A 25409-nucleotide genomic window follows, 5' to 3' on the forward strand; every position below is an offset into this window, starting at 1 on the left:
CATCCCCCAACTCATACCAGGTAAATTAGTGCCCACTCTACTGATACAGAAGGCCATGGTTCCAGTTGTCTGTGTCATTTGATTAAAAAATTCTAATAATCATAGTGTTCATATTTTAGTTCATCTCTAGGAGCATATGAAACTCTCATAGAGTTTTGATTCATGTTATATAGCAAGAATTTTTCTGATTGATTCTTATAACACCCTCACATTCCAGACCCACAGTACTGGAGCCATTCTGTAGTGAAGATTTTAGAACCCATACTGCTTTTTATTATTGTAATAATTGACTTTTTGCAGAGAAGTACTTATAGCCCAATTCATTCCAGTATATGGTTCAACATATTCTTCCTCATTAAACTATATTCCAATTATTATTATGCCTTTGAGAGTCATTAATAAAAGGGACTACTTCCAGGACATGACATCTGTGACAGGAACTGATGGTTCAACACAATTTCCAACCCTGCTTTCAAAGGTACCTTGCAAAAGGTAATTACAGTAATTTATAATTACAGTACATTTAAACTAATTTCCTCTCTCAGTTCTGCTACTTGAAAAGTCCTCATCCCTATGGCAAAATTCCAGAAAATTCTTTTTAAAAAAAGATGCCCACTAAAACAGACAACTATTTGATTCAATAAAGTTGTTCTCAGTTATGTATCCTTTCTGTGCCAATTCCTACTTTTTCCACTCCTGGATAGGACTTATAGGGATGAATTGGGTTAGAATAAGCCATTGTTATTACATGATACTGTACTTTAAGGTTATTAGAAATTAATGTGGATTATGGGCATTTGGGATTGTGTGGGGTGTGCAGACAAGTTTGGCTTTTGGTGCTTTGTCACTAGCCCACAATGTATGTACAGCATACAAATATAAAACCAAAAGTTAACAATTACCACAAAGGAAAGATGAAAAGAATCCTAAAGAGACTAATCGAGGTCTGTTTAAGGCCAGTTGTGGTGTATGGAACACCAGCACCATGAATCAGCCCACTTCTGACATTTTGTTTTTGTTTTTGTTTTTGCAAGACAATGGAGTTAAGTGACTTGCCCAAGGTCACATAGCTAAGTAATTATTAAGTGTCTGGGGTCGGACTCCAAGGCTAGTACTCTATCCCTTGCTCCACCTAGCTGCCCCCCCCACTTCTAACATATGGTACCCCTGATAGAAGTTTTAAGTCTTCATGACTTTATTTATATACATTCGTATTTAATGGTAATGCCACTTATGGGAAGCTTCGCCACATGTACAGTTGGCTCCTAGGACTGACTACCTCTCTATGCATAGATTAAGATCATTCTATGGTTTACACTTTTAATAATGATTACATTATTTGTATAGCCTAATAGTCTTGGATTTTCTGCCTTTGTATTCACTTAAAAATATTCAGGGGAAGCTTAGGTGGTTTAGAGGATAGAATGTGAGACTCAAAGTCAAGAAAGATCCAACTTCAATTGGTACCTCAGATAATTACTAGCTATTTGACCCTGGTCAATACACAACTTCTCAGCCTCAGTTTCCTTTTCATAAAATGGATATGATAAAAGTATCTACCTTACAAGATTGTTGTGAGAATCAGAATTAAATGAGATAACATGTGTAAAGTTCTTTATAAACCTTAAAGCTAATTTATACATACATAGGTATGTATAAACTTATTTATGATACCATATATAATGCTAACTCTTGTTATATTTATATAGCAATTAAAAATACATTTTACTGGTGACTAATCTGTCTTCTCAATCCAGATTCATTTGAGCTATGCCAATGTCAATTGTATGCCACTCATTTAATTCAAAGTTGAGATCACCTATCATTTTATAAGGGAGGCTTTCCTAATCTCACACACTATTACAATACCCTCTTTCTCAGCAATTTGCCTTGTATTTATTAAACTTTTGCCTCTCCCTTCTGACTCCCTAAAGCAGAATGTAAGCTTCTTGAGGACAGAGCTATTTAATTTGTCTTTATTCTTGGTGCTTTGCATTTAGACTGCTTAAAAAATGAGTGGAGAATGGAAATTATTTGAATTGCTTCCTTGTAGTTCATATCTACATATACTGCATAATGTTTATCTTTTCATCATCCAAAGACTATGAATGTTATGGAATCAAAGAATCGTAGAACTTTTGAGTTGGAAAGACCTCAGCAACCACCCAGGTCAACAAATACCCAAAAGGAATTCCTACAAAGTCATATGCTTTTTGAGACAGTCCTAGTCCTATGATAACTATAATTGTTTGGATGTTTTTCCTAACATCTAACCTAAAAATTCCTTTTTGTAATTTTCACTCATTATTTCTGTTTCTGCTTCTGTGATTAACTCTATTCTACATGACTGACTTTTAGTTACTTGAAGTTATTTTTTCATATCCCCCAAAATCTCTTCTTTAGACTAAGCATCCTCAGTTCCTTCAACTAATTCTTGTATAACATGATCTCAAGGACGTTGTCACACTAGTTTCCTTCCTATGAACATTCACCAAATTTATCAACTGATAAAATATCAAGGTTTTTGCTACTTGGGCTTGGATCCACTTATGATAGCAATGTTACACATGTATGCATTCTATATATAGTTATATATTTTAAGTGCTCATGCTTTCTTAGGCTATTGATTTTCATAGTGTTAATTTAAAATTTTAGTAATGATCAGGAAGATGTACACATAAATGTTGTTCCACAGTTGATCTCTAACCTACTTTCCCTATTTATTTCATAAGTCCCTCCCTCATAATCCTGTCATTCTATCCAAACAGGAAAGCTATTCCCTAGTTATGTTTGTCATGTTTTATTTTTGTATATTCACAAAGGTCACCCCATCCTTGGAACAAACTCCAGCTAATTATTAAAAACCTACTATGCAAGGGAGAGAATTTGATACTCAAGATTGGAAGTGAATGTTGAAAATTGTTTTTGCAAGTAACTGGGGAGAAAAAACCTACTATGTGCAGGGGTATGAGTTTCCTTATACACTGAAGCTGAAAATTCAACTTTTCCCCATCTTTCTGGGGCCACTGCTCCTACCTTGGGGCAGCCAGGTGACATAGTAGATATAATAAGGAACCTGGAGTCAACAACATCGGAGTTCAAATGCAACCTCTCTCTCTTATTATTTGTATGACCTTGGGCAAACCCTTAGTTTCCTTATCTGCAAAATGGGGATTCAAAATTGAATACCTCATGGGGTTGTTATGACAAACAAATGAAATAATATATATAAAGTTGCTTTATAAACTTTAAAGCATTGTATAAATATAGCTATTTATGATGATGATGATGAGCTTCTTTACTTTAGTCTATAGCATTTATGTTTTCCCCATAGACAAATAACCATTTATGAATAAATATTGTGATTTATAAAGTCAAAAATCTGTTATAGCACAAATGTGGTGGCTTCCCTTTTATGAGCCCATGGACAAATACTATAGACCCCAAGTAGAACTTATATAATTACTCAAGATTACTCAGAATTTTTTTTAAATAAAAGGTTCCCAGTAAAAGAAATATAGAAACAGGGCATATCATTCTACAGTTTATAGTCTAAAAGCTGTAGATCTGGGTGAATCCATAAGCTCTGGAATAGAAGTAGCTTTATCGGCATTGATCCATCTAGTGCTGCTGACTTTGCTGAGAAGAGAACAAAATTTAAATGAGCTAAAAAAAAGTACTTAAACCTGTTAAGAGCCTTGTCTTTGGAATTTAATAATAAAAAATGCTACCAATAAAGAAGAAAATTCAATTTTTCACTTCTGCATTGGTTAAATATCTATCTTGTTCTCTGGGGGACTCTTCCTCCCGCCCCCAAACCCTTCAACCACGCTTTGGACAGATGGGATTCAAAATATTGTGTGTCAGGAGATTTAAATCCCGCAGATATATGAAAGCATGGTAAACTCAGGAGTAATCCTACCACCTCCCTGGCTTCCTTGCTTCTACTGCCTTGAGCACCCTATCTTTAAATTGTATGTTTGTTTTTATGTGTTGGCTTTTATGCCTGATAAGTTATATGCCTGGAAAGACAGACTCTAAACCCCATTTAAAAAAAGAAATCAAATTACTCTATGCCCAGAGTGCATTCTGCAAATAAAATCAATAAACAGAAGCTTTCCTTTGGATTTATGGGGACTTAGAAAGAAGACACAAGGGCTACATACTCAAAGTTCATATCTGGACTAGATAGTAGGTCCAACCTTGGATTAATCTTTTCTGGGAAAACATTTTTTTTAACAGCTAAAAGCTCACTCAAATAATTTGTAACATGATTATATTTTATAGAACACTGTTTTGGAGATTATCCTTTTTAGTTGTTTTGAAACTATACGGAAGTAAGCATTCTTGTATAGCCCTATTTTCCTATTTGGAACCACCATTGCTCATTTCTAATTCCTTATTTTATACTCTTTCATAAATGCTTCAATGATATTGCAATAGTGTCCAATTATATTGTTGGACAGAACAGAGTAACTTTTTTGGACAAATTCTTTTTTGCTAGTTAAAGATTTGCCTAAAAGTTGCTGAGACCCTTCCTAAGACCAAGATCTGAACTCTCATCTTTATTTTCTTCCTTCTTCCCCTCTTCCTTCTTGTCTGTTAAAAGGCAGACCTAAGGAACAAGGACAAAGTTTTTTTTTATTTGCTTAGAAAAACAAAAAACAAAATCAAATATAGTCCTGTCCATAAATTCTTTTTGCTTATAGCTCTTGGGTTTGTAGTTTATCACTCTTAGAACAGTCATATTAACAAGGCTTTAAGTAATAAGACCAAATCTATTTTATATATGAATCTATTGTCCCCTGTCACAGTATAAGTGCAGAGTCAGTGAATGATATCACCAGTTTTTTCTTCTAATTTTAGCTCTCTGTACATATACATCTAGTGATTGGAGAGCTACTACACTATGCTGTCAACCTTCATCCCCCACTTAGGCAGGCATTTTGGGTCTTGTTACTTTTTGGAGATTAGTAAAATAGTTGAACCATATCTTTCTAAGCATGCTAGAGACCCACCCAAGTCCAAAATATATGTCCAACAAGTCAAGGAAAGTATTCCAAAACCAACCAGCTAGAAATCAAAGCTTTCTTACTACAAGCAAAGTAAAACAGGAATGTGTATGTGAAATCATGTTATTAAGTTATTCTCTCTGTCATACTGATGGATAGATAAATCTAGGGGTTAGTTATTTTGAATAGCAAGGGTTTATATAAAGATAATAAATATATTAATAAAAGCAAGTATGCCCTCTGTCTAGTTATAGTACAATCTATCTTATATTAGAGTATCATTCTTGGTTATTGTTTAGGCTCTGACTAGCTCAGATGAATGTACATAGCAACTGTTTCTGGTTTGGCCAGAAATCCTGAGTCTTCCCCTCCCAGATAGATTTATTTTTTTGGATTAAACAAAAGTGGCCATTCATTACTTCATTTCTTTCTTACCTGTCTTAATCAAGGAATGGGCCTTGCCTCAGTCAAATAGACTTAGATTAAAGACCTTAGTTTAAAAAGGTCAAGATTTCCCACTGTGTTCAGGGTCATCTCCAGTTATCCTAATGACCCCTGGACCCAATGACTCCAGAGAATAAAGTAGGCTGGACACTTTGCACAACCCTCCCTCCTTTAAATCCAGGTCACATGCTTGGCATGGCATCACCGCTCTGTCATCATGGTCTTCTTTGAGAATGAAGGAGAAACAATAAAAATTGTTTGAGTATTTAAAAGCGTTAATATAAATGAATTTGCAAGATATTTCAGTCAAAAGAATTATTCCCATGTACTTAAATTTAAAAAGTGTGGTACTAAAAGCACTATGCACATGTACAAATGAGAAATGAAGGATGTGCATACGGCAAATGTGAAACCAGATGGACACATTTACCCAAATTAACATGAAAGTATTTTTACATTCCTGAAAACAATGGGCACGATAAAATTCATTCATACAATATGCTTCTAGTCAACTTTGAATTAAATGGCAGACATAGTTCTACATTTTCTTTTTATCTGTATATGAAAAGCATATTTTATTCACTCTAAAACACTTTAATTTTTTTCACTTCCTAAGCAAATCTAGGAAAAACCCCATCCATGGTGAAATTTAAAAACACAAAATCACTTCTCAAACAGGCATTCACACATAGAGATCTCTGCTTCAAGACTGTCCTATGAGGAAATGCTGCATGGATTAATGTTATCATTAATATTGTCCACTAGGGTGAGGTTTCCCAAATACTCAAGTGGATTTCTGACTTCAACTGATTGGAGAATTCCCTTCAGCTTCATTGATTGGAACCATCCTTGCCAGTTTACTCATGTCCAAGTCTTTCTAAAAGTTCAATAATGAGGATCTGTCTAGTGGACTGGAGACCTCTTCACTTCCTTCTGACATTATAATGGTTTTAGTGACTAAAGCATTTGATGAAGATATAATCAGATAGCTCCTCTGGTACCCTCACAGTTTGAGTCAGTTATTGTTTCCAAAGGGGTTCCCAAGATGAGATGATGGTGATGTTAGTGGGAAGGATCGACATTGAAATGAGGAGTCATCACTGAATATAGGCAACTACTGAAAATATGACTTCAGCATCAATATTTCAGGAATCAATGATGTCAGTGGTGTGGATATTCTAGTGATTCAAATCAAGACCATTCCATGTTCTTGTTAACATTTTCAAGAGAGGCAAGGCAGTATGGCACTGTGGAGAGGGTACCAGACCTGGACTCAGGAAGAACTGGGCTAAATATCTCACCTCAAAGATTAGTAACTGTGTGACCCTGGGCAAATTACCTCTTTGGGCTCATTTTCTTCATTTGTAAAATTAGGGGGATTAGACTTATCAAAGTCCTTTTCACTTCTCTTTAGATAATCCTGTGGGTTTCTGATTTAGATAGATTAAGTTAAGAGAAAGTTTATTATAGAAGGAGAAAAGATATTATAGAAGGAGAAAAGATGAAATACAAGGTTATTTGTGAAGGGAAATCAATATGAAATAAAGAGCTAGTATGATACATGAAAGTAAACCCTAAGTACAAATATAGGAACCTTGAAATTGGAACATTGATTGCCTGAAATGGCCTTCTGAAATTTAGATGAGCTCTATAAAGCCCCACACCTTAATATAAAACATATTTAAGAAAATTAATTCCATCTGAAATTATTCATTGGATTTGATAGCAATTCAAAACACCAAAAGATTGAAATGTCCATCAGTGTAGTCTCCATTGAGACTGAGAAGAGCCTCTCACATCCTTAAAAGGTCTTCATTCAGGGTCAAGTATGTGAGCAAGTATGTGATGATAAGCTATTCCAAACTTAGCCAGACTGACCTTCCAACACCATAGTGCGTGATCAGGCATTTCCAATTTGGCAATTCTACTAAGATTTGTGTTCCTTCAGAATAACCTTTAATGACCCAGAGTTGCTTACCTCCATGCTCTGATGAACTAGCTGAATTATAGCTTAGTGGAGGTTCATCATCATAATTGATGATTAAAATAACTGGATTATGGAATATAAACAATAGCTCTTTTAACTTCTGGACACTGGACAAGATGCTTTGAAACACTGATTAGAAGATAATACTATCCAATTATGTACTCTGTAGGTGGGAAAATGGATGATTGTTAATCTGTTAAAAAAATCTTATGTAATTTGGTGATAATTGTTGCAGAAATACAATAGGAGAGTGTGTGCCTTTTTAGCCACAGCAGTAGGTTCTCCTATATGCAAGAGACTATGCTTGAAATCCAATTTTGAAAGGGGTAGACTTTTCAGTCCCTTTGTTATTCCACCTTCCTTGATTGCTACAGCAATCCAAAATCAACACTGTTATTGTTGTTGTTGAGTCTTTTGTTCATTTCAGTTATGTCCAACTATATGTGACCTGTTTGGAGTTTTCTTGGTAGAGATACTGAAGTGGCTTGCCACTTCCTTCTTTAGCACATTTTGCAGATGAAGAACTGAGGTGAAGAGAGCAGAATGATTTACCCAAACCCTGATTTGAATACATGAATGTAAGTTTCCCTGATAGTCCTATGCACTATGCCATCTAACTCCAAAATCAATACTTCTCAACTTGAAAGCTTTGATCACCTATTCTCAATATCTTTGCTTACTGCTCTAGTCAACACCCTAAACCTGCTAGAGTCTAAAGACTAAACTACTGAAGGTTGTTCCAAATCGGATCTTAAATCACTTAAAGTTGAAAGTCTTAAATTGATGTTAGCAGATAAAAATTTTAAGTGAGTCAGAAAAAGAAATAGATAGCCCTGGACACTGGCCAGATATACTCTCTGAATAGGGCTTAAATTCAAATCAACAAATATATATTGGGTCATCATAGCAGCTGATAATATAGGTAACATCTCAGGGTGGGTGCCAAATTGAGAATGCCTGGTAGTTTTAAGAAGGTACTAAGAATGGAGTGATTTCAAATAGAAGGACTGGCCTGTGGCCATACATTTGATTAAAATTTTGCTTAGGGGTCTTTCTTGTAGGTGACTTAAAAGGTCATCTTTGGCAGGGATTTTCTCAGTTGCAGGTCTACATTCCTGTGGGTTTATTATGTCACAAGTCTGTGTATCTCTTGGAGACAGAAAACTTCTAGAATTGGCAATAATATTGGTTACTTAGAAGTCATAAGAAATCAGAGAGAAAGCTAAGTTGGGGCCTGCAATCAAAGGAGGCTGAACAAGTGAGAATAGAATCTAATATAAACCATTTACATCTTATACAACATTAATAGATTTAGTAGGGCAACTTAATCTGTTCTCCAAAATAAATTCTTTTCAAAAACATGCATAATACTTTCAGAATTTAAAAAAGTCTTATGAAATTAAAGGTATTGTCTAATTTGGGGGATACCATTTGAGGTGCCACAGGAAATATAAATTTCAATTTTTTAAGAACCATTTGAAGAGATGAAAATTTTGAAAGACAATATTACATTTATTTTTGAACTAGATATGATTCTTTGATTTCATAAAGATACACAAATGCTAAGCATGCAGTAGATGTTTAAGAAATGCATGGTGACTGAATGAAAGAATGAAAAATAAAATGGTGCTGAAAACAGTGTTTGAGTGAAGAAGTAGTGATGGAAAAAAGAGGAAATGATGTTCAAAGAGATGGTGACAATCTGCTATTCTTCATGACTATACTGTATTATAGACATTTTTAAAAGAAATTTTTAAAGAAAAAGATTATTTATGTGAATTATGAAAGGCCAATAGCTCATATTTGAAAATATTTTATGATACTAATTACTCAGCATTTTACCCCTGCTAAGATTTCAGAGTATTAATAGACATGTCATTTTCAGTAATATTTGACTTTCTGTGATCCCATTTGGAATTTTCTTGGTAGGGGTTTGCAATTTCCTTTTTTCAGCTCATTTTACAAATGAGGAAACTGAGGCAAAAAGGAATTAAATAACTTGCCTAGGATCACATAGCTAATGAGCTTCTTGAGACTAGATTTGAATTTGGAAGACGAGTTGTGCCATCTGGTTTTCTCATAAATACATACATAGATAGATATAAGTACATTGAATAAGTTGTAGCGATTCAGAGCAGGATGAGAATTAAAAAGTTCATGATGTTCAACCCTTTCTTTTTTTTTTTTTAAAGAGAAGGAAACTGATGGGATTGAAACCCAGGACTCTTCCTTCACAGCTGGAGGGCCCTGTCTGAGTCACCATGACAAATTCTGGGTGGGGGGGACTTTTTAATTATTTAAATTATTGAAGTTGTTTCCTAAGGATTTCTATCACCTAGCTTTTATAACATCTGTACTGCTTTGTGAATATTAGTGTGGGCATTCAGTAAACAGACTTTATTTTTTAATATATACCCTTAGAGTGTGCTGAAATGTTTTTATTATACTTCAATTTTCATATTGAAGCCTTAATAATTACAAAAATTAATTACAAACAAAAACAAAAGTATAAGCTGTCATATTTCCTCTTTTCAGCCTTTCATCTATTTTTAATTTTTCCTTCGTCTTTCCTTATTTGTATTCATTTTGATGTCCATCAATTTGTTTCCCTATTACTGTTATTTTTGCAATTTTCTGCTTCTTTTTGTAGCTAGCACTTTTCTCTTTGATCTGCTTCCCTTTAAGCTTTTTTTTTTGTTCTGGTTTTCATCTTCTAAAAAAAGTGTTTTTCTCTCCCCTTTTCCTTTATTCTTTTTTTATTTAACTCTTTCTTCTGGGAGCAAGAGTAAGCCACAGCTTTGAGTGAACAGGTAAATGTTTTTAAAAGAGTAAGTCAAAAGGATTCTTAGTTTTCTGGTGATGAATAGAAATGGTTGAGATTCTCACTTCAAAGACCCTCAAGAACAAAGGCTTTTTTCTTAGACCACTAACAAATCCACCAATTCCTACTGACCTATCTCTGCCAATAGAGATGAACTAATGACAGAACAGACCAGTCTTGCAAGAGTAGCCAAGTATGCTTGGGAACAAACATATCCTTGACATAATAAGAAAAAAATACAGTTTATCTCTTTAATAACCATCTTGAGGAAAATTAATGTGACTTTGTCCTTTGTGCAGAACAGTAATTGGATTGTGTGTTTCATTTATATCTGGACAAAGGCCAGGATATTGAAATACTTCTAAATATTAGATTTTCTCTTTTAAAAATTAGATTTTATTGGCATTCTCTTTCCGAGATTTCTTCATTAAAAGCTTCATTAAACATAAATCTTCTTTTTACAAAGCAGAAAACAAAATTATTTTAAAGGGGTCATTGTGTTTCTGAAGGGTGATGCTTAGCTGTCTCATTGGTAAGATGACTTTTCCCAGAGCTCTGGTATTCCAGGGATAAAACAACAATTGACTTTTGCCTACATGTGTCTATTATTCATTATACTGGCACTTGAAATTGTCTAGTAAGCAGCAGAGGTCTAAATTCAAAGGTTAAAAATTTAAAAAATCTTAATCCTTTTTCTCAGGGCTAGGAAATACTTGATAGTGAAAGCATTAAGTGAAACTCAAACCCTGGGGCATCCATCTGTTTTGGAAGATACCAAGACCTTTTTCAAGAAGCTGAGGAAGTTGACATAGCTATTGGGCTGAAAAGCACTCAGCTACATTAGAGTTTATGAAAGGGCAAAGAGATCTATCTGACTAAAATGTTACTCAAGAGTGGAGGAAATAAGATGACTACAGCAGGATGAAAGTTTCAGTCAAGTTTGTAGGAACTGGACAAATAATTAGAAATATAGACAAGAAGGCACAAGCTAGATAGTTGAATAGATCAACTATTTAATCTCTGGAATACCAGAGATTTGGGAAAAGACTACTGAGAATCATTCAGGTCCTGATACTTTCTAGTTTTACAACCTAGTTTTATAATCTCTGAGACTCAAGTTTCCTCATTCCCATTTGTAATGGCCTAGACTTTTCTTAAAATTATAGAGCCAATACGAGCCTCAGATGAAACAACATGAATGTACTTTGCAAACTTTAAAGCATTATTTAAATATGAGCTAAAATGATTATTCAAAAAGACTTTTAAAGTAATCCATTTCATAAGATGTGAAAAAATATATTTTAAAAACATTTACACATTCTGAAGAGCAATTTGGAACTGTTCCCAAAGGGCTATAAAACTCTGCATATGCTTTGATCCCACAATTCCACTGCTGGGTCTATATCCCAAAGACATCAAAAAAGGGAAAAGGATCAATTTGTACAAAAAATTTCATAGCAGTTCTTTTTTGTGATGGTTAAAAATTGGAAATTGTAGGGATGTCCATTAATTAAGGAATGACTAGGCAAGCAATGTCTATAATTATAATAGAATATTATTGTGCTATAAGATATGACAGGCAGGGTGATTTCAGAAAAACCTGGAAAGACTTAGATGAATGGATGCTTAGTAAAATGAACAGAAACAGGAAACATTGTGCAGAGTAACAACAATATTGTTTGATGAAAAACTGTGAATGACTTCGCTATTCTCAGCAATACAATGATCCAAGACAGTCCCAAGGGACTAATGATGAAGTATACTAGCCACCTCCAGAGAAAGAGATAATATTGTTTGAATACAGAAAGAAGCATGCTATTTTCCTCTTCCTTTCTTTAATTATTTTCATTTTTCAATTTTTCTTGTACCAAATGATTAATATAGAAATGTTTTACATGATTGACATGTATAATCCATATCAGTTGTTTTACCACTTCAGGAAGAGGGAAAGGAGAGAGGGACAGAATTTGGAATTATGGAAAATGTTAAAAATTTGGAAAATGTTAAAAAAATTTCCATTTTTTCATGTGTTTTCCATTAAAGTTAACACAACATTTTAAAGATAATAGGGACCATAATATGTTTCAACTCTTGATTATCCAAGTCAGTGGTTAGGAGGAGAAGCACACTTAATCCTAAATAGTAAATGCTTTGAAAATTATATTTGACTTTTAAATGCACTTTTATACTTCTAAGTGAAAATCTGGTGTTCTAGGACTTCATTTAAGACAAAATGATGGAAATGAACCATAAAGATCTTACCCAGAAAAGACTAGAGCTCTTAATGTCTTTGCCAACCTGTCCTTCTGTCCCTCTTTCCTGTAGTTTATTTCATGTTGGAGTTAGATAAAATTGCATCTTAGCAACCGTACAAAACAACAACAACCTGGGCAAGGCTCATGTTACATTACTTGGTCACTTATTCTCTCTCTCTCTCTCTCTCTCTCTCTCTCTCTCTCTCTCTCTGTCTCTGTCTCTGTCTCTGTCTCTGTCTCTGTCTCTGTCTCTCTCTTCTCTTTAGGCTTCTGGTTCACACCTTTCCTGGGAAGGGAGATAATTATGTTTTTGTTTTAAGAGCCTTCTCTACTGTTTCAGGCTTGCATTGTAAGATGTTAGCAGAGATAATGGAAGATGTCAGTAAGTGACATTTCTAAGAGGTGTAGATGATAATATCAACATGAATTCTAAGTCAAGATTTTTATGTGGAAAAAAGAAAAAAGTCAAAAGCCTACATTGTCTAAAACACTCACAGATAATTGAGAGTTGACTATAAAATGCTTCTGCAATTGATTTTTTCCTAAAAGTTGAAATTTATAAAAAGTAGACGCCTGCTGCACTGTTATGAAGTAGCATTATTATGCCAGTTTTCCCCACCACTATTCCTTCTATAGAAACTACATACTAAATCATTGCACAGTTAGAATCTATTTACCTTCCCTCCAAGATGCCCCCTGTGCCCATCTTCCACATTGCTTGTCAGCACCATCAACTCTGTTCTTCCACATCAGCAACCTCTGAGTAATCTTCCACTTATTTCTGTCCCTTACTAACACCTGATTAGCTATAAATTCTGACACTGATTTCTCCACATCTCCTTTATCAGCCCCCTTTCAGCTCTTTCCACTGTGATTGCATTAGGCCAGTTAACTTACTTGACAGCTCTCAACAGAAGAATCACAAATCCTATTTGGACAAATTTCCCACTTTAACCTCCATTCCCTATAATGCATCATCATCACAACTACTAAAATGCTCCTCTTTAACCTATTATTTTGGCCAGACTCACCTCTGCCCTTCAAAGGTTGAAGAGACTTAAAGCTTGATGCTTCCTCATCTGGGACACTGAGAAACGGACATTTAAAATCCCTTATCTATTAATATTTTCACCTTTCCTATTGAATATTTCTCTTTCTTATTGTAGATTCTACCCTATGTGACTATTTTCTTTGCATATCTATTCAAAAGCTATATTATTGCTGAATTTCTACCCAATTTTTTGATACCTTTTCCTCATCCCTTCACAACCATTGAAGCCTTCTCTCATCCATCATGAAACCTAAATAATTATTGAAATTCTCTATGAAGTTTTCTTAAATTGATTAGGAAAGAGTTGGCTACTTCCTTCTCTGCTGAATTCTTAAGGTGCAAGACTGTTCAGTTTTGGCATGGTATTTTCAAGGTTCTTTTTTCCTGATCAATTGGTTCAAACGCTGCCTCTGGTGTTTCCTATCTGTCTGAATTGAGATTGAGTTTCCAAATTTCCCTGGTCTTCATTTTTCTACCTTGCAAAATGAGAAGGTTGGACTAGATAACTTCTGAGTTCTCTTCCAGCTCTATGAGCTTATGATCCTATGAACTTATGCTAATTAAGTTAACTTTTCATGTGAGTGTACTATGCACTCATCTATTACCTTAATGGCTTTATATTACTGATGGAATATCATATATATGGGAAGGAGTTAGTGCTAATGGGTCTACAAGAGGGTTTAGTTGTCTCTTTGAATTATACCTACCCTAACATCATAAGCAATTAAGACATTTAACAAATACTTTCTGATGATGATGATCATGATAATGATGATGATGATGATGATGATGAAAATCATGATGGGATCAATAGCAACAACATGGTAAAATCAGGAGTAAAGAAAATCTGGTTCAATAGAGTGAATTTACTATGAACACAGCAGCAAAATCTTTAATAGTTTCTTTGGAAAGTGCTACATTAATTAGCTGCAATATCTGTTTACTATGGAAAGGAATTTCTCCCCCTTGCTATATCATGAAAATTCTGGTCTTATATTTAATTATAAAAACTAGTTAATTACTTGGAATTATTGAGAACTTCAGAGTACAATACTTTCATTAAAAAAAATAACACCTTACTCAATAAAACACATCAAATGATTCAGAATTTTCGACTCCCACTGCTTGAACAACAGTGACTGAGCTGAGTGCCAAATGATCCTTGTTTGATATTTTGACTTTTTAAGCAACAAACTCCTGTTAGTTTTAAGTCCAACAAAACTGAATTCTCTAATTGAATAATTAAGGAACAATTGTTTTCACTGGAGAATTTTGGAAGGTATGTGTAAGGTAAGAAATATCTTTAGACTGAGGTTTTGGACTGAAATAGGGGGAATAATTTTGACAAAAGAGTTTGGTGAATGTAAACTTTTTGACAACTTTAACTCTGACATTTTCTTACTTTTTAGGGAGAAAAACTAGGTTTAGAAACATTGACAATTAATTTCCAGATGCATAGACAGTGAACTAATCTTACCTGGGATGGTTGTAAGCCAGTTCTCTGAACTCATTGTTCCAATTAGGTCTTCCAAAGAATGTCTTCTGCTTTAAACCAGTAATTACATCAGTGTTTTCATCCCAATGTAAAGCTATGTGGGCAGCCTAAAGTAAAAATCATAGCATGATATTATTCTTTGGATAAACAATGAAAAGCCCCATATAGGATATTCCATAATGCTTCCCCTTATAAAGTAAAGTTAAAGGACTATAGATGTAATGCATTTCAGGGAATCATAGACCTCCAGATACCACCCAGCCCAATGGAGACCTAGGGAGATAAAGGGATTTATCAGGGTTACAGATGTATAGATGATTCATTTCCAAAACAAGGTTTTAATATATGTTCTCTGACTACATACCCACTATCCCTTCCTTTTTACTGTGTTGCAAAATGAGATTAAAAAAAATCTAATCATTATTAGGCATTCTCACAGGGGCACAGGAAAAACAATCAGAACTGAGTAGAAGTAAGTAGTATAATGTTTTCACTACTAAATGGCTCAAATGAGTGTTCTCTCTTTCTTCATCACCTTTCTCTATTTCTTTTTCTTTTTTTAGTTTTTTCTTTTTTTACAAGGCAATGGGGTTAAGTGGCTTGCCCAAGGCCACACAGCTATTATTATTATTATTAATATTAATATATTATTATTATTAAGTGTCTGAGGCCGAATTTGAACTCAGGTCCTCCTGACTCCAGGGCTGGTGCTCTATCCACCGTGCCATCTAGCTGCCCCTGCCCTTTCTCTTTTTCTTCACAATCTGCTCACTCAACTCCTTGCAACTCGTATTCCAATCCACACATCTGAATAGACCTGTTTGTCTGTTTGATCTTTCTAAATCATTGACCATTGCTGTCTACTCCTTTCTTCTTGAAACTCACTCTCATGACATTGTTATCTTGGTTCTTGTTCATCTACACCTCTAGTCTTCTGTTTCCTTCCTGCTTCCTAAATATGGAAATTTTTTGAGGCTTCCTCCTAGACTACCTTACTTTCTCCTCTGTGTAGATTTCCATGTTCAGAGATTCCATCAATTATAGCTACAACTATCGTAAACATATCTTCCAAAGTGTTTTCTCTAGATTAGATAGCTTTTTCAACCTCTAATACTCTATCTCTACACACTGGACATTTCCCCTTTATTATTTCATTATCAGCTCAAATCCATCATAATGTCTAAAATGGAACTCATCTTTTCCTTCTCAAAGCCAGCTTTCTTTCTTGACTTACTTTTTTTCTGACAGTTGATTCACTAACATTATTTCTTATGCCCATCATCTTTCTATTCCCACTGATACCATTCTAGTTCAATTTCTCAGCACCTTGTGCCAGTGGGTTCCCAAGTGATGTTCTTTCTCCAATTTCTTCCTCCAGTAACTTGTCCTTTAATCTATCACTCAGCAAACCTTCCTGAAACATCACTTTCATCATATTATTTCCAGGTGTAAAAACCTTCAAAATAATCCCACCATTCACAAGGCATTAGTCAAATATTTGTTTTTCACTGCCCTTAAAAATGTACTCTTCAACTTCTTTTTCCAAATTTATCACTATCCTTTTGTTCTAGTCAGATTCATTTACTGTTCCAGAGTTCTCACCTTGTACAATCTCATACAATTCTCCTTGGTAAATATTCCTCTCCTCTACTTCACTCCTCTCTTGCAAATATTAACTATCTTTTAAAGGTTCTGCTCAATACCTATCTTTCCTAGGAAGACTTCTTTAATGAATCTAGCTCATAATGTTCTCTGTCTTTTAGTCTATATTGCTTATCATGCTCCCTGGACATATCTTGCCACTGTCATGGGGAATCCCTTGTATAAAAATCCTGAGAGACAAAGAATTTCCCATTGACAGAGTTGTTTTACAGATGGTTCTGATTTCAAAGGACATTATGGTTATTGCACTGAGATCCTGGCCATTCAAATGAGATCAATCTACTCTTACAAAAAGGAGAAAAAATAATGAATATCTTTTAAATTATTGTCTATAGCCTGCAGCTTAAAGGAAATAAAATGTCATTTAAATAAATATTATTTCTACAATACAACTAATACAATGATGTCAATTTGTATCTATTTATTGTATTGTGCTGTAGAACAGCACAAGGAGCTGGACCCAGACTTAAATGGGATGAGATTGCAATGAATTACATTTGGAAAATTGGGCAGTGATTTTGAAAATGCCAAACTTATTTTTTTAACACCAACATTCTTAAGTGATGTGATGCATCTGTATATTATGGAATAAAATCATCTTAAATAAATAACAGAAAATACAGTCAAACAATTATTTATTAATTTCTTTCTGTAGACCAGGAATATGTTCTTTGTGAATGGAATTGCTTCATTCACTTTATTTGTATTTCTACCACCTGGCACATAACAGGTTTAATAAATACTTGATTGAATGATAAAAAATGAGTTCTACCCTCAAGGAGCTGACATTTGAATGGAGAAGACAACTTTCAAATAAATAAATATATTCATCATTCATACAGAGTAGATGGAAGATAAGCTTAGGGGGGGAAGACTCTAACTGTTGGAAAACAAAACTAAATACAAAAACAATGGAGAAATTCATTAAGGGTGTAGGAAGATTGCAACAGACTAGCAACAGTTTTTTTTATGTGAGAAACTGTTTTAAAATATTATCGAAGAAACCCCAGTGCCTCCATGTATAAAAAGTCAAATTCTGAAAATAAAATTAATTCAACTTAATTTGAATTTAGCAAGCAAACTTTTGCTATTCAGTAAAAACAGTCAATTGTGGTGCCAAAGAATCAAAATAAAGACTTTGGCTTATCACATATAGAGATTTAGGGATAAAGTATTTATAGTTTCAATGTCTTATCAATTAAATCAATAAGCATTCACACATGCTATTAAAAGAATCAGAGGAGGTCTCCAAAATGTCGATAGGAGATTTGCTAGGAGATTTGCAGAAGAGGCAGACAAGAATTGCAAGTTTAATGAATGAATGTAATCTGCCTCCCTCTGGGGAGTATCCAGGTCAACAAGCTAAGGGATCAGTGAAATCCATTGACATATATGACTTTATATTTTTTTCTTTATCTGCATGTGTGTATCTGTGTGTATCTTATTCCAACTGGGTTTTAAAAATTAATCAAGGATGGTATCATACTATACTATTCCTCACGTTATCTAGTGAAATACCTGTTTATATAGCAGGTCCTCAATAAACATTCCAAGTTTGTTTGAATTGTTTAAAACATAAAGAGAAAAAAATTAGCTATAGATAAGAAGTTGTATTTTATAATGACTAGTTGCCATGACAAACATGTGGTTTGTTTTATTTTTTTAACTAAAGCAAAAACAAGGAATGGTTTTTAATCTTCCTTTATATTCTCAACATTTACCTCAAAGTCTAGATCAAAGTAATTATATAATAAATGCTTGGTGACTGACACTGAATTGGACTATATAACTTAGTTCGCTATTCATTTGAGTCAAAATGGTTAATTTAACATTGCAAGCAGACATACCCCCAGGGGCGTGTGTATGTGTATATATGTATATGTGTAGGTGTGTGCATATATACATATATTTAATTTAAGGGCAATTGTAAAAAGATCTTTATTTTTAATTTGTCCAGTGAATGAATTTATTCTATGGATTGGTAATTTTCAAAATCTTTGCAAGATTTTTATATAATTCTAGTTTGCTATTGACAAGTCAATAAAAATATTGAACTTAATGAACAATCAGTTATTTATAAGATGACCACATAATTCATGATGGTTTGACTTAGCTGAACCAGTTTCCAACTGTCTGCCATGCCCCAACTCTGTGTCGAACTAGGTACCTCCAATTTTATGAAGATGGAAAATGATCAAAACTTAATAACTTTAAGTCACAGAAATACAGAAAGCAAGCATTCATCACACAACTATATTGTACTTTTGCAATAACTCTTACTGCAGTGCCAAAAAAAAATCAAGCAATGAGACACTGTCACAATTGCAAAATAACTGCAGCTGTCAGACAAAACCCCAATGTTACATCTACAGATGTAGAAAAGCAATTATTGAAGGGAACTAATTCCTAACATGCAGATTAAGGGTAGCTTGGTAAGGGGAAGTCGGCAATGATTTATTGTGAGGGGTCCATCAATTCAATCCATTTGTATACCAAGAATTGCTGTTGTATTTTATCAATGAACAGAAATGAATAGTTCAACTACTGTCTTGAGGCAGTGTATTAATTTTCTTTGACTTTGAAATCTGGGCATCATATTATAGAATGTTTAGGATCACTATTATAGAGAATAAAGATCAAAGTCATGTCTGAACTAGACTCTACCAATAAGAGCTCTTATTTAAGTCTGAGCTATTATTATATGAGAGGCATTCTGAAAATGCAATATATTTGGAGTCTAGAGGGATGAGTTTTCGTTTCAGCTCATCTACTTTGTCACTGTGTGAGCTCAGGCAAGTTGTTTTCCCTCTCTGGGTTTCAGTCTCCCACCTATAAAATAAGATTAATAGTATTTGCACTGCCTATCTCACAGGGGTTTTGTGAGAATCAAATGAGTTAATTATGTATGTAAAGCAGTGACTATGTAATTGTAAAGAACTCTACAAATATGAAGGAGTTATTTTATTGATCAAAAATCCCATTTATTCATATGCCACTTAAATGAAGGAGAAAAACTGTTTAGAAAATGTAGTTAACATTATTTAAGTCATCTAGAAGTGTGAAATTTGGCTTCCAATGAAATCTAACTTCAACATAATGCCAAAGAATCAAGATATTTAACTAGTGTTGCAAACAGACCATAAAAATTCATTTAGCTGTAGACCAGCAAGCAAACCCTCATTCATTTGCAGAAGCATAGTGCCAAATTAAAGTGTTGCTCTGCAGGGCCAAAGCAAGAGAGAGATAGAGAATCCATTTGCAAATGCAGTTATTAAGGCAAATCTCCTTGGATCTAACACACTTTACTTGGAAGTAAATATCAATACCACCTGCTGCAAAATACTAGTTGGAATAGCATAGTCCATAACCTAATAATTGATTCATTGATAAGTCCCATTTAAAGTTTAAAAAAGCAAAGGTTTATAATATAATATTCAACATTCAACATTACCATCATGAAAAGACCATTATTTACATAAAACCTTATATCATCTTCTGGCATCTGTTCTATTTGGTAAAAATCAAGACCTATTACTTTGCAAATATATACAGCACAGAATTTATCTTTCTTTTTTAAAAAAAAGAATTATTGACACACACACATTTATAAGAATGCCTAAAAAGAGAGAATCCTCAGTCTTTTTAATTGATCAAATATTTTAAAATTATTCTCTGTTGAAGCTTTCACAGTTTGTAATTCATATCTTTGAAAATAAACCTTTGGGAATTTCCACTGAAATCTGTACAGTTAGCCCCCAATAGGCTACTATGTCCCCAAAAGGTTCTAAGGCAAAAGGCAACAGTTCATTAGGAACTCATTGAAGTGAACAATGTAGTCTCACATGATAAACTTGATAGTGGAGTCAGGAAGACCTAAATTCATATGTGGCCTCAGATACTTACTACTGTGTAACCCTGGGCAAATCAATTAACCTCTGTTTATCTTAATTCCCCCAAAAAGGAAATGACAAATTATTACAGTATCTTTGCCAAGAGAGAGCATTAATGTACTGTGGTCCATGGAGGCATAAAGATTTGAAAGCAACAATTGAGACGTTATTGACTTGGCCAGGGTCATGCGGTTAATATGTGAAAGTGTCAGAACTTGAACCTAAGTTTTCTTGACTTAGAAACTGGCTTTCCACCTGTTTTGCCATATTGTCTCTATCTTTATTTCCCTTTTTGGGGGGATTGTTTTATTTGCTGGATATATCTTTTAGAAAATCAAGTAGGCACACTCAGTTTCAGGTGAAAGTGTTTTGGAGTCAGCTCAAACTGCCTCACCCCATTTGTTAAATTTTCAGTGTGACTATTTATATCTTGAAAATAGGCAAACACTACAAATCAGGACTTGACTTGAAAGAAAATATTGAAGAAAATGTTAATAATGGAGATAAAACTTAAAAATTTGTGTACATTTCCCCAATCCCCTTGGAGAATTGCTCATTAAATATTTACCAACACACCACTGGTTTCAGGGTTTCATTAATACCTGATTTTCATCCCATCCAGTAAGAAATATATGATAACTAAGGAAATTTGTCTTCCCCTTTTCAGCCATCTGAGTTTCCAGCAAAAACAAAAGATCAGCAAACCACTCAAAAGCACATGGAGCTCTGCAAATCCAGTAGAAATAAACCTGTCAGGGAAAAAAAGGCAGGGAATTGGACAGGAAAGTCTTCTCATAACGCTCTTAGTAATCATCTATGCCTATAGAGGCAAACATATCCTTCTGTTCACATTTAGTCTGCATTGGGATGTTTTGCAAATAATGTTCTTCTCTATGCCAATGGAGAAACAATCTCAGTGTGCCTGAATGCTTTTAGAAAAAAAAAAATCACTGTTTCTTTGAAAAAACCAAGAATGAATGCTTGGGCTTTGGGCTTTTACTAAGCTTTTACATGAGGATCAATTTACTAAATTCAATCCTGTGCTTTTCCTGAATAAAGATTAATAATCATAACAAACCTTGCAATGGCTTTGCAATGTTCCTGGATGGGGATAAAGCATTACACTATCTACCTTCATCTTTACTTATGACCTAAGCTCAGGATTTGAACTCAGTCCTCCAGAGAATCCTACAGCTAGTGTATTAATCCACTTCAGCAGTCAGATTTCGGAGAAAGCAGAGGTTATAATTGCAGTTGTGAATCTCAATGGGCTGCATTTTACCCTCAGTCAGATCAGCATCCATGAAATCTATTGGGTAGGGTATGTGCATGCACATCTACTGCCATAATGCAACTCTCAATGTGAAAAGGTTTTTTCCTTTCTTTTTGTTTCTATTTTTTTAAACTGTAGGCAAAATGTCTCCATTCAGTAAATGTCATGGAAAAAAATGTAGCATCAATTTGCTGGAGTAAATACTTAGCTTTTCTGCTATTAGTTTCAGATAAGTATAGCCTAGAGTCACTGAGATATTAATTCCTTCCCCATCTCCTTTACACCAACACTTTCTCCTTGGATAGGTGCCCGTGTTTTAAGTGTCAACATTTTGGGATTGGAAGATTCCTAGACTTGAGGTAAGAAGACTTGGATCTGAGTATTGATTCTTCCATTGATTAGCTCTATCTCTCTGAGTTAGTGCCAACCACTCAGAGCCTCATTTTTCTCATTTGTAAAATTCATGATAAGACTAAGACTCAGAATATGTGAAGTTACTTTATAATTGAAAAGCCCTACCTTTTGATCTTAAAAAATATCTAGAGAAGGGAGCCAAAAGTAGCAGAGAAAAGCCAGAAATTTCCTTAAGCTTCCCAAGGTTTCCATCAAGAACTACATTAATCGAGTCTCTAAATGGATTCTGGAGCAGCAGAACCCATGAAAGAACAGAGTAGAGCATTTTACAATAAAGTCTGTGTTGAGTGAAATGGGAGTATACCCATAGTAGTTACCATAGCAAGTAACTGAAACTCACCATTTGAGGGGACTGGGTATGGCAGGGACCAGCCGGAGGTTCTCAGCTACAGAAAGATCTGGAGCAGAGGTCCCTGGAGTCTGGGCTCAGGAGCCCAACTAGACATTTCCCTCCTTCCTCCATTCAGCCAACATGACTAGGTGGTCAGCTCAATCTTGTGAGCAAGCTGCTGGCCTTTTATGACCCAGTCTAGTGAACAGGCCATGACATACTCAATGCAGAAAGTCTGTGAGGAGGCCCTTCCCCCAACATAAGAAGCTTGGGACAATGACCAGTAACAAAACTCAGAATAAGTAAGAAAAGTTAAAAAAAAACTGGAGCAAGAGAAAGGCTGGGCAAAACAGCATCTCAGAAGAGTATGGCAGAAAAAAGCACTACATGTGAAACTTCAGAGGAGAATATGAACTTGTTTTTTAGCCCAAGAAGACTTCTTGGAAGAACTCAAAAAGGATTTTAAATCTTTTAACAGTTGGGAATTACAATTAGGAAAAGAAATGCAAGAGAAATTCAATATCTTGCTAAAGAAAGCACAAAAATTGACTGAAGAAAATATATCCTTTAAAAATCCAATTGGGAAAGATTTCCAAGGCACAGCCAACATGGCAGCATGAAGCTAGCATGCTCCCAGGGCTTTTCCCTACACAATGTTAAATGACCCCCCTATACCAACATTAAGACTATAGATCCCACCAAAAAAAAAAGACTGAAAAAAGTTGTCAACTGTAGACATCATGAAGAATGTCCTAATATACTAGATCAAGGGGAAAAAAATAGTCCTTGAAAGGCTATACAGAACACCTCCAGAAAGAGACTTCAAGTAAGAACTCCAAGGACTATCATAACCACATTCCAGAATTCTTAGCTAAAGGGGAAAAATACTGCAAACAGCCAAAAAGAAGCAATTTAAATACAAAGGAAGCACAATCACATCTCACGGGATTTAACAACTTCAACATCAAAGGATTGGAGGGTCTAGAAAAGGATATTTTGGAGGACAAAGGACCTTGGATTACAACTAAGAATTTACTACCCTGCAAAATTCAGCATATGGGGGGGGGTGGATTTTTTCAATGAAATTTTCTACGATTTTTCTTATAAAAAAAGAGCAGATGCATGAAAGAGATGCATGAAAAGGAAAATGGAAAGAAAAAACAACCAAATGCTAGTCAAGAAAATTAGATTGTATACATTCCTACAAGGGAACATAATACTTGTAAACTCTTGAGAATTGTTTTCTCTTAGGCTAGTTCATGTTCTGATTATAGTTGAAGTGACTGTACTTGGAGTATATGAGTGTGGTTGGTTCTTGTCCTTCACTATCAAAGAAGACCAAAGTGACATCAATATGTTTGAGACAAATTACAGTATGTCTGTCTGTGACTTGATCAGACCAATATGATATCAGAATGCTTTACCACAGGCTCAAATAGTTCAGGTGAACCCCTGGGTTGTTTACTGCAAACTAAAATATGAGCTACTTTAATTCTGCCTTGCTTATAGAGTTCAGAATTTTCTCTGATGAGGACACCCTATGCTGGGAGGTCCTGTATCAATGACTCTCATGCTTTTCAATCAACTCTAAAGTTCTTAAGAGACTTTCAAGGTGTCCCAATCCTCAGAGTACTTGGAAGTTTTCTACATAATTAAATCAGAAGTGACTGTAGATTATTAGATACCTTAGTTAAGGTTGTAGTGCAATAGGGGCAGAGGGTGGGAGTATACTCAGAAGGATTGGACATAAAGAGATTAGGAAGTTATCTTCCCTTAATCCATACTTAGGGTTTTAGTATAATAGTTGGAGTGCTAAAGGGACAGTGGGAGAGAGTGTCCCCTATAGTTTGGTTGGGAGTATTGTAGGGCTATGATTGGAATATTATAGAGAAAGAGGGAGAGAGTATATTTAGAGAGACTGGAAATGAAAGTATCATGAAGAGATTTTGCTTTGCTTGACACTTTGCTGTTGAAGGGAATGGGATTGGGTGGAATATAAATGGTTCATGAAATTATTTGACTTTGCATGGTGCTTTGGCTCATGAGGTTTGTGTGCCCATGGAGGGTGCTTGAAAAGGGGGTAAGGTGAGGTTTAAAAAGATTATAATTTGATGTGATTCACAACTCTTGAGAAGTGTATTTCTAATGAGACAAAATAGAGGAGGGTACTTATTGACAGTGAGGCAATGCTGCCTATCGATCAATCAACCTTTGAGAATAGTACTTCTATTAGGTCAGAAAAAAGGAATGTATTTTGACAAAGGGTTATAAGTACATGACAGGGTTGAAATAATAAAAACATATTAAGGACTATACTTGGAGAAGGCTAAGCATTAATGAATAAATAACACCAGATGAAAAGTCACAAAGACCTATTTTAATAGAAGGAAAGAAGGAAAGGTATGAACACTGAGTAATTCTACTCAATAGATTTGTCCAGAGAGGGAATAACTTACATTTCCAAATGAGGTATTACTTTTTTTAAGGCAAATGGGGTTTAGTGACTTGCCTAAGGCCACACAGCTAGGTAATTATTAAATGTCTGAGACTGGATTTGAACTCAGGTACTCCTGACTCCAGGGCCGGTGCTCTATCCACTGTGCCACCTAGCCACCCCCAACTGAGTTTAAAGTTAAAAGGGAAAGGTAGCAAAACATTGGTAAGACAGAATAAGAGGACAGGAAAGAGAAAAGTATAAATGGGGAAAGATAGCATGGAGGGAAATTACAGAATTAGCAATCTTAATTGTAAATATGAATAGAATGAACTCTCTC

The 25409-nt window shown here is 34.7% G+C and overlaps 1 protein-coding gene across 1 annotated transcript in view; it reads right to left on the reverse strand.

Annotated features, from left to right (window-relative positions):
* The window catches only part of NOX3 (NADPH oxidase 3), a 99301-nt gene that overhangs the window by 2946 nt on the left and 70946 nt on the right, over nucleotides 1–25409 (reverse strand). The window contains exons 11-12 of the mRNA XM_074190284.1: nucleotides 21220–21366; nucleotides 15048–15172 (exon numbers count right to left, since the gene is read on the reverse strand). Coding sequence (XP_074046385.1) covers nucleotides 15048–15172; nucleotides 21220–21366 — 272 coding nt within the window. The remainder of the gene's footprint in view (nucleotides 1–15047; nucleotides 15173–21219; nucleotides 21367–25409) is intronic.

Source organism: Macrotis lagotis, chromosome 5 (assembly GCF_037893015.1).
Source record: "Macrotis lagotis isolate mMagLag1 chromosome 5, bilby.v1.9.chrom.fasta, whole genome shotgun sequence".
Lineage (NCBI taxonomy): Eukaryota > Metazoa > Chordata > Mammalia > Peramelemorphia > Peramelidae > Macrotis > Macrotis lagotis.